Source organism: Manduca sexta, chromosome 19 (genome assembly GCF_014839805.1).
Source record: "Manduca sexta isolate Smith_Timp_Sample1 chromosome 19, JHU_Msex_v1.0, whole genome shotgun sequence".
Taxonomy (NCBI): domain Eukaryota; kingdom Metazoa; phylum Arthropoda; class Insecta; order Lepidoptera; family Sphingidae; genus Manduca; species Manduca sexta.
In genome coordinates, this window is record NC_051133.1 from 571,429 (window position 1) to 581,582 (window position 10,154).

Below are 10,154 nucleotides of genomic sequence, written 5' to 3' on the forward strand. Positions count from 1 at the left end.
TTTTTTTCATACGTGCACCTGGTTGTAAGTGGAGTGGGGTCCAATAGAAAGTCGACTGACGAGAGACTACCCATCGGTAGTCGACACAATTATGCCGGCCTGTTGGTACTGGACATACACAGGCAGATGCCGGAACGCGACATACTTGTGGGCCACTATAGCGGGTTTTAACTACTTGTTTATGGTGGTCGCTATCCGAGCGGATATAGAATATATCCTACCACCAGCAAAAATCACAATTAAATGACTGATCAATATAAATGTTTGCTGATGATTGATTTATGAAATATTGCCTTTAAATAGAATGACTGTAGTTGATAAAATTAGTAAGGGTTCAATATTATTATATTCTGAACACTGAAAATTATCAGATCGACTATACTTTGTCATGCAATAAAAAATATTTACCTACTGTACATTAAACAATCCACACATGTAGGTATTTAAAAAGTCAGAAGTGAGGCAAAGACTGCATTGTATTCATCCATTACATTGCACGTGCTCATAAAGAAATTGTCAACAACAGCTACGAAGAAACGATTTCAACGCATTTTCCTTCTTCCGGGGAACATTTTGCAGAGTAATGCATTCAGTGCGAATACAAGTTTTTAAGTGCACTTTTTTGTTTCGTTTATTTATGATGTTTTCATTATTTTGGAAATATATTTTGAGAAATATGATCGTTACAAAAAAAGAATTTTTTTGTAAATGACTAATACTAATGCGAATTTTGTAGAGGTTTTTAAATTTGTTAGAAGTAAATTTGGGGATCGTTAACTCTTTTCTACATATGTCGCCATTCTAATTGGTACGTATTATTTAAAATCTATAAGGTCTGATCTAAGTTGTAGTATAGCTGACAGCGCACTATCGGCAATATGGTTTACAGTATGAATTAGCGAACACAAGGAGGCTCATTACATTTTACAACAAACAAATATGTCTGTTGTGTGTTTAGAGATCAATGAAAACCACGAATTCTCATCACTTTTTGTTTAATAATAATATTAATAATATCTACCCTGCATTATATACTGACCCACTGTTGGGCACGGGCCTCCTTTACCACTGAGCGGGATTAGGCCTTAGTCCACCACGCTGGCCTAGTGCGAATTGATAGACTTTAAACACGCTCAAAATTCTTATAGAGAACTTTTTAGGTATGCAGGTTTCTTCACGATATTTTTCTTTAGCGTTAAAGCAAGCGATAATATATAAAGAATATACTACAAGGGTTTTGAACCTGCAGACATTCGTGTCAGCAGCCCGTTCCACGACCAACTAGACTACCGCTACTTTTATGTTTGCAGCAACGCAAGTCTACAGTGTATTTAGAACCGAATAATGGCTGCACACTGCTGCTTGGCTTCACGAACAGACAAAACGGTAATTCCCCAGATAAGTTACACACAACCAACCTATCAATAAATGATCTCTTGAGATATCTATATTTCTAGATAAGCAATACGGTTTCTGATGACTGCATCATTTAATATGAACCGTTATTTTGACAATTAGTGCAGTCGTCAGCACGCCGGCAGTATAAATGCAGTGTGCGATGCAGTGCCGCGACATTGTGAGGCACATATCGAGATGAAGGTCGTGCTGTGCGTGCTTGTCTGTCTGTCTGTTTGCGCGTGCGACGCGGGTTCCGGTGAGTTTGTTGAATGTTTTAGAGAGTAGCGCGGTTGTTGTGTTTATATAATGTAATTATAAGTGCAAGGAAGTGGGATAGTATAGTGGAGAAGGGGTTGACTTAAATTTTAATTTTTTAAACATTTCACATTGGGTGAGAATCTCTTTGAGAAAAAGATAAAGAATGACCATAAGTCATCCACCATACTGAGCAGGCTTGCTTTAACTATACTACAAATGTCCAGCACCCGTAGTGAAATATATATATTATGCGTACATTTACGCCGAAATAGAATCTGCGACCTATAGTTTCCCAACAATTGCACCCTTTGTTTGCCAAGATTTACGTCCCTAGACATCATAGACCTTGAGCTTATAACTATATCCAACACTGATTTAAATCTCAAAACACATATATTTCTAAGTCGAAAAATAATCAATTAGATTTGTTCACTCTAGGAGATGAACCCAGGACCTTGTTGGTTTCACAACGGTAACTATTACGTTTTTAAACTAACATCATTTTATACTAATTGGGAACATTTATTGAAATAAGAAGTTTTCCCATGCATCATTGTGGTTAATTAATCGATTGTTACATTTACAAATGAAACGTGGTAGATACAGTAATTAACTTTATCGGTTATATTTTTAAAGTTGATTAAATTAGAATTGTTAGGTGTTGTTGATGTTTTGACCTTATAGGTGCGGTGGCATTGTTGACCTAAAGGGTTTGGTTAAATAGGCTAAATAGGTATTAGGGAAGTCCCTTTACACGGTTAGCCTTTAATTAAAACGGTAAAAAGATAAGGTTTTCTTCTCTGTTGATCTAAACGTTACTTTTGTATGACCTTTACCCATTTTCAATATTTTTAATATAGGAATACATTAATTTAGGGATTAATTTTGTTGTGTGTCAAATTTTATTCAAATCCATTGAGCTTACTTGTAATAATCATCTATATTCCTCTAATAAACTTAATATCTCACATAAAATTGTAACCGATCGATGTCTGAATATTAAATATATTGAAGAAAACTAACACGGTTTTTTTATTAGAGTAACAGAAGCCAAAACAACTGTTTTCAAATGTTTGTCTATATGTTTGTTCACAAAAATCTTATTCGCGCGGACGAAGCCGCGAGCAAAAGCCAGTTTATGATATTAGTATGTACCAATAATGTTTATATTCCACATTTATATAAATGATTAATCATGAATATTTCGTCAACCGATAAACATTTCGTGAATCACAATCTATCTGCGGTTTGGCGGTTAGCGATGACGTTCGGAGTAGGTTCGATTGTTGTTGAGAATACGCACTTAAGTTTTTAGCGTTATAAGTAGGAAAATATGTATTTGTAATAATAATTACTTTATTTGAGGAGTATTGTAAAAAGTTATTACATGTAATAATCAGCTCACAGTATCCTGCCGTTCCGCGTACAAATATTTTCCTCAAACTTTTCATGAAAGAAATAATTTACGGAATAATAATATTTATCAAGAAGGAACTTAAATGAATTGCTTGAATTTATTCAATTTAACAATTTTGAAGTCATTGGGTAATTTATTAGAGATACGTATACTGTCACACAGTATACATTGTTTTAAAAAAATTGGATCATCTGTTTGATAAGTAATATTCTATCTTCACTTATTTATCACACATACATGGATACACATATTGCGGTCTGTTATAATATGTAAACCCATAAATTATGAAATGAGATAGCAATGGGAAAACATTGCTCTGATAGAAATCAGCGTAAGTAATAATCTTTTTAGAGAAATACGGGCGTGGATTTGTTTTAATAGAATTAACTGTTCAGTCACGGAAAAGATATTAAATAATAAAATATTTAATGGGATAAATGAACCGCACTTCCAACTTCCATAGTTCCGGGTTCGATGTCCGGTTAGTGTTTAAATATACGGGTAATCTTGAAGCTAATTGTATGGCATTATGACAAAGCGTTGAGTTTACAAGCATATCGTGTGGAAAACTTTATACATTATAATTATATTAAAAAAAAAAAATTGGATATTGAAAATTATTACCGACTTTAAAAAAAGGAGGTTCTCAACTCGACGTTTATTTAAAAAAAATATGGACACAATATTTAATTTTAATTAGGTATCGATTCCAAAATTTATAGCCAGTATATAGAAAATGTAAATAGTCTAGCAAAAAGCCGCTTATATTTACGGGATATCAATTAGTCACTCGGTTAGTATGAGTGATCAGTCTATCGTACCAATATTGTAATCATCTGGATTACATTAAATTTTCAATGCGAAAGTGTGTGAAAGATGTTTGGATGTCTGTTGTTGAATATATTTGGATATTTTATTTAAAAATAGACCAAGTTTTAAAATAGTTTTCAAGCAACTAAACTATTTCATTTCTTGGAAGGGAAAGTGAGATTTTAATTTAGAGATAATATTATTACTCTTAGTATTAGGGGAATATCTACTTAGTACTCAATAGAAACAAGCACTATCGACTGATTGTCCTCATTTTACACCGGAGGCTTATAAAGTGTACATTGTTTATATCACCTTGAACTGAACTGACCCAGTTCCACTGAACTCGATACGCACAAAACATGCCCAGTTGTCTGTTTGATGCATGCAGTCGAATACTAAGAAATGAAGTCGTTGGTTCGATTACCGGAGAAGGTTTGTATTCATTTTCCAATACGACCATTTTATTAACGAAGCGGCAGATATCGGACAAATTAGTATATTTTTCTTATTATATTTTCCAAGTTAGGAGAGAAGTTATAGTGGACATAATTTAAAAACCTGTGTAATTTTGATTTTTTACTTTAAATTTAAAAAGTCCGTACCAATGTATGCTGGTACAGTACCTAGTGATGTCCAGAGGGCTTTATAAATCATGTTCTGTCATTAGTATAACAACAAACGATTAGAACTACGACCTTTAACCACATAATTATTAATGTTTTTCTCGGTTATAATGGAAGATTATCACATTTTATACAAATATATTAATATCAGCTCTGAATTATATACTGTCCTACTGTTGGACACGGGTCTCCTCTACTACTGAGAGGGTTTAGGCCTTAGTCCACCACGCTGACCTAGTGCCTGTATAAAGTTTTACAGGTTTATATTAATTATTTAATTTCATTTCAATAATTTTGCTCGTGTTTTATTTAATTTATTTGAATTTTTGACCAATATAGAGTTACCTAGCATACAACGGTAATTTGATTCAGGGAAACAGGTGCATACAGTACAGGAAAATATGCGTTGTAAGGTACAGACTGATCGCGTGGAAATATTTTGCAAAATTAAACTCAAAGTGGGACTTTACAGCACGTATTCACTTTAAAATTATGAATAACTTGTATTCCTTCCAAATCTATACTAATGTGTAAAGCTGAAGTGTTTGTTTGTTTGAACGCGATAATCTCAATAACTATTTAGATTTATTTTTTTTCACTAATGGGAACCTATTTACGCCTGAGGTTACTTTTTATCCCAGGAAAATGTTTATTACGGTAAAACTTTTTCACATCGGATGATCCGCAGGAAAACACTATCAATAATATACATATAAAATCTAATCTCTTCGTATAAAAACATTTCGATGTGTTATTTTGTGCATGAAAGAAAAAACCAACAAACAGATGTAGCAGTAGTATGGTCTGAGAAGTCAATAAGAACCAAGGATGTTTTAATTTGCATACATTTCGCATCCTTACTTGGTGTAAAGGTGAGAGGGCATGTGCGGGGAAAACCAGAGGATACATTGTTTCCAATATTCCATACACTCATCAGAGGTTAACGACCTATGAACATTTTAGCTGCACTTTGTACCACAAACTTAAGGTTTACGTATTAAGTAATAAAAAATAAGTGAACAATAAAAACAAAATATAAAAAATTTAAAACATCCAAATAAAAAATTATATTGGAATATTGATAGTCATAACCGAACTCGATCTTCTGATCCGCAAATATTGTTTGGAAGCCTGGATGTTGTTGGAAGACCAATATATATAACATGATATTAAGCCATATTTCCTGATACCTTCAACACAAACAGGCCCGCATAATTGAGTCGACAAAAAGACCAAAATATGTACAACATGATTCCTATGTTACATAAGCCGTATTCCGTGATACCTGCAACACAGGCCAGCATAATTGAGTCGACTTGCGATTAGTACTATTTTAGAGTAAGTAGACTCAAGACTTGTTTTATTTCTAGCGCCGTTCATCAGACCATGTCACGCAGCAGACAGTGCTTGCCTGAAGTCATCAGCACAGCAAGCCGTGCCGGTGCTGGCGGCCGGCATCCCCTCCATGGGCATCGAGACCCTGGACCCTATGCGTGTAGACCGCGTGATGACCAGCCAAGCGGGGCTTGACATGGATTTTAGGAATACAATAGTTAAGGGTCTTCGGAATTGCGAAGTCATCAGCTTAAAGTAAGTCGGTGTTCACTTGCTTTTATCTTATGTCTTAGGGTGATGAGCGTAGTGCAGTCCCGCGCATTACTTTTAAATCACAGTTCTGTATGGTGTTTCTGCTGTTTATGCGCGCTCGTATCGCTTATCTTCAGGCGAGCGGCATGCTCATTTCGTCATTCAACATCTAAAAAAAAACTCTCTATTATAGTTTATTTCGAAGTTTAAATATAGTAGATTTGGCATAGTCTAGGAGTTCCTAGACTGGGGATAGTTATCCTCATTCAGTCTGAAATCAGTACGTATTTTTTGTAGAAAATGAATACTCGGCTTTTCTAATTTTATGAAATACCAATAGTGAAACAATATTAAGATAAATATATAAGTCAATTTAAATCGTTATATAGATTATCTCCTACTACAGTTAGTACGTCATCATTTAGATTATGTAATACACTATTAAGCAGATTGATTGGAAACCAATTAGTGTATCAATCATACGCTATTTGATGGCAATTAGTATAATTTACAATTTATCATTCCGGTAGGTAGTTCTCTATTAATTTTTTATTTACTGTTCCCTTCATATTTTAGTGTCAGGCGTAATTGTTTCAATTCATCACATTTCCATCTTTATAATTAAAAGCTAGTTAAATAGGTTTTAACTAACTGTTTTTTAACTTTACAAACGAATTAAATTAGTAATTAATTTAAACTGTTTATTGTTAAAGTTCCTAAATTAATAATATTTGATGTCTAATATTAATTATATTTTTAGAAAAAATACCAAAAATTTCTTCTTGATACAAATGAGCATGGTTTGATATTCTGCCAAACACTCCGCTTGTATTAAGAGTCCATTAATTGTAGAAAATAATTGGCCATGCATCCCTTTAAATATCTTAAGACAGTTCAATTAATAGTTTTCTTAACCAAGATAATTCATACTGTGACATAGCTGTGACAGCGACTTTAAGCGACTTGACGTAATTTAATGTGCATTATCTAGCTTCATATTAAACACTTACGAAGATGTACTAATGACTCATTAACAAACATTGCTCATTGCTGTTTTAACTGTGGTTTTGTCTGAGCACTCTTTTATCATTTTCTTTTTACGTCATTTATATTATAATGACGTGTTGCTCGCGGCTTCATGCGCGTGAAAAGTCTTTTGTCACTACTAGTCTTTAAAACACTAAAACGCCAGCACTATCTATTTAAAAAAAGCCCTTTTTTCAATGGGATCGAATTATCGGGATAAAAAGAAGTCTATGAGTGAATTCAGGACGTGGTCAACCAGTGTGAAAAATTTCATCCAAAACCATTAAGCCGTTTCTACGGGGACAGACGGACATACTCTTCCGTTTATTATATGTATAGACGTCAAGATGTATTTATCGCAATGACACATGACTGTTGGAAAAAGCGCAAAAACTGTGTTTCCAAGGTTACAGGTGTACACAATAGAAATAACACTTGATATTATCGATAATAGAGTATGTAATTTGCAAATTTTTCGTTAGAATTTAATGATGTTGATGTAGATGTATTAAGCTATTTTCACCTACGAAGTTGTAGGTGGTGGTGGTGGTGCTCTTGATAGGATATATTTTATATCTGGCCGGATAGCGATCACCGTACACAAAGTGTTAAAATCCGCCACAGTGGCTGAAAGTGTGTCGCCTGCCGCGATCAGCCCGCGTATATCTTGTGCCAACAAGCCGGCATAATTTTATCGACTGTTAAGGGGTAATCATCTCTCGTCAATCGCCATTCTATCGGACCCCACTCCATTTATTATCAAGTGGGGTCACTTTGCCCTGCACGTATTAAAAAAATACTCTATCATAGAAGAGTCTAATTCGGTAGGAGTCGCAATGTCTATTTCTCCGCCAAGCAGCATTGTTCAAGTACTTCTGTTTTGTTGTTTGAAGGACACTGTAGCCAATGTTATTGGAATAAAGTTTAAGATGACAAGCGTTTTAATTCATTTTTTTATATCCTACATTGACTGCAGAATAAGATTATTGCTCTGCGGATATTGCGGCTCCGAAGTGAGTAATCTCTACCACTCACGTTTATATCCATTCACAAACTTGTGCATTTTTTTCTTAGCTTGATGTATAAATTTACTGTCGAGTACTGTAAATGAATTTTGTTGAACAGACGTGACGGGCCGAACAAGACTTATTTGGAACTGAAATGCTCGGTGACCATGATCGGAGACTACAACCTCGGCGGCAAGCTGCTCATCCTGCCGATCGAAGGCAACGGCAAATACAAGATCAAGATCCGTAAGTTTATAGTCTCCACCCTATATAACCTTTTTTTTTACCTTATGCTGTCTACGAACATGTCAGTTCTGATATTTCAGCTTAGCTTACACAGTTGTAGCGATTGTTTATATCTAAAGCTAGACGAAGCATTATAAATGACCTCTGCCGCCCAATAATAAAAGCATTAGAGATCTTTATAAGGGACTGGAAATTGAATGTAACAGATTGTACAAAAACCTACCGCGAAGTTGCCGCTAATTTAAACTTTTCGTTTTCTGCGGTAAATTGGACGCCACTAAACTTACTATGAGGAGCGGCAGAGTTACTTTACCCTACCCATATTAAAAAAGTGATCCCACTCCTCCATACCAAACTGTCGTCCACTCTCGTTATATGAATCGTTTTCAGGTGATATTTACGTGAAAATCGCGCTGGATATTGGGGAGAAGCTAGTGAACGGCCAGAAGTACTGGTCCGTCATCAGATGGAAGCACTCCGCTGATGTCAAGACAGGAGTGGAGTTCCACTTCCAGAACCTCTTCAATGGAAACAAACAGCTTTGTAAGTAAAATAGATGGAACTTACCAAGTGACTCAACTAGTAACAAGAGATGAAGCCTGGTCATTGGAATTTCTACTTATGTATAGCGGCACGAATCGTGAGCATACTCGTGATTGGTCAGATTGACGTCCAACTCGCCGATGTTTCGCGCGATTGGTTGCTCAGTCGTTGCTCACTGTCTATTGGGTAGTTGTCGATGCTCGCTGCCTATTGGGCTTACGTGCCATACGGCTACTATACTCCTTCGTACGATTTGTACATGCGAGCTCGTCCTTTACCACTATGCTCACGACTTGTGCCAGTAACTATCTTTTTTTGAGCGGGAGTAAATGACAAAATGCTTCAACTTATAAAAAGTAATTACGGCCACTCATAGAGCCATGGATCACGGACATGTTATGAGAAGGCAGAAATATAAACTTCAACATTTTTCAGTAAATTTTTTGCCTCAACACTATTGAACGCTTTGTCGCCGATTTACAGTGACTTTTTAATTTCAATTATGAAAGAAATCTTAGACTCTATAGTTACATGTCTGATGCTGAGCTATTTGTCACTATACGTTACGTTACCATAGTGATACTCTTATTATTTTCATATAACACGAGATCTTGACAAGGTGTTTTAGATAATGTATAGACAAAATCCTGGCGACTGTCATGACCAGATCGAATCTACTTAATCATTTGAACTACGCCTCAAATTGCTAACATTCCTATTATAATTATCGCTTGTCTCACTCCAGCTGACACCATTCACGAGTTCGCTAATTCCAATTGGAAGGAGATCTTCCAAGAAGTAGCGCCCCCCATCGTTAAGGCAGTCGTCACTAAGATCGTGAACGAGTCCACCAAACTCTTCGACAACGTCGCCATCAGCGAAATGGCTTTAGATTAAGTTTAGTTAAGGAAATAAAGACTGTTGTATAAGATTACGTAGTTTTAGTATCAATTACCTAGCCTTAGTTGTCCTTAGGGCAGCATGTATATGCGGTCAACTTGTTACTTCAATACAACGCAGTTGGAGAAGAAAATTACAATAATATTTATATTTCATATTATTACTACGAAATATAAATATTACTAAGAATTACGTGGGAAGGTTAGTCAGGAAGCGAGAGAGATTATTAGTATGAATCTGACAGTCACTTGAAGGAATCGCTAAAGTAAATAACAGTTTTAGTTGATAGTTGCTTTAACCTAATTGATTACTGTGCAGATTTAGATGTAATCAATA

At 35.2% G+C, this 10,154-nt stretch overlaps 1 protein-coding gene across 1 annotated transcript; it reads left to right on the plus strand.

The window, feature by feature from the left end:
* Positions 1–1,343: 1,343 nt before the first annotated feature.
* Positions 1,344–9,849, plus strand: LOC115441195 (protein takeout). The gene is made up of 6 exons (XM_030165875.2): positions 1,344–1,386; positions 1,519–1,654; positions 5,880–6,099; positions 8,248–8,375; positions 8,766–8,918; positions 9,664–9,849. Exons 1-6 carry the CDS (start codon positions 1,345–1,347, stop codon positions 9,813–9,815), a joined length of 831 nt encoding a protein of 276 aa, XP_030021735.2. The 5' UTR covers position 1,344; the 3' UTR covers positions 9,816–9,849.
* The last annotated feature ends 305 nt before the right edge of the window (positions 9,850–10,154 follow it).

Excerpts from the sequence above, each read along its gene's own strand:
- LOC115441195 (XM_030165875.2), top strand. The coding sequence starts at position 1,345 with ATGGCTGCACACTGCTGCTTGGCTTCACGAACAGACAAAACG. Across the intron at positions 1,387-1,518 it reads CTTCACGAACAGACAAAACG|TGCAGTCGTCAGCACGCCGG; the intron begins GTAATTCCCCAG and ends TTTGACAATTAG. Across the intron at positions 8,919-9,663 it reads CAATGGAAACAAACAGCTTT|CTGACACCATTCACGAGTTC; the intron begins GTAAGTAAAATA and ends GTCTCACTCCAG.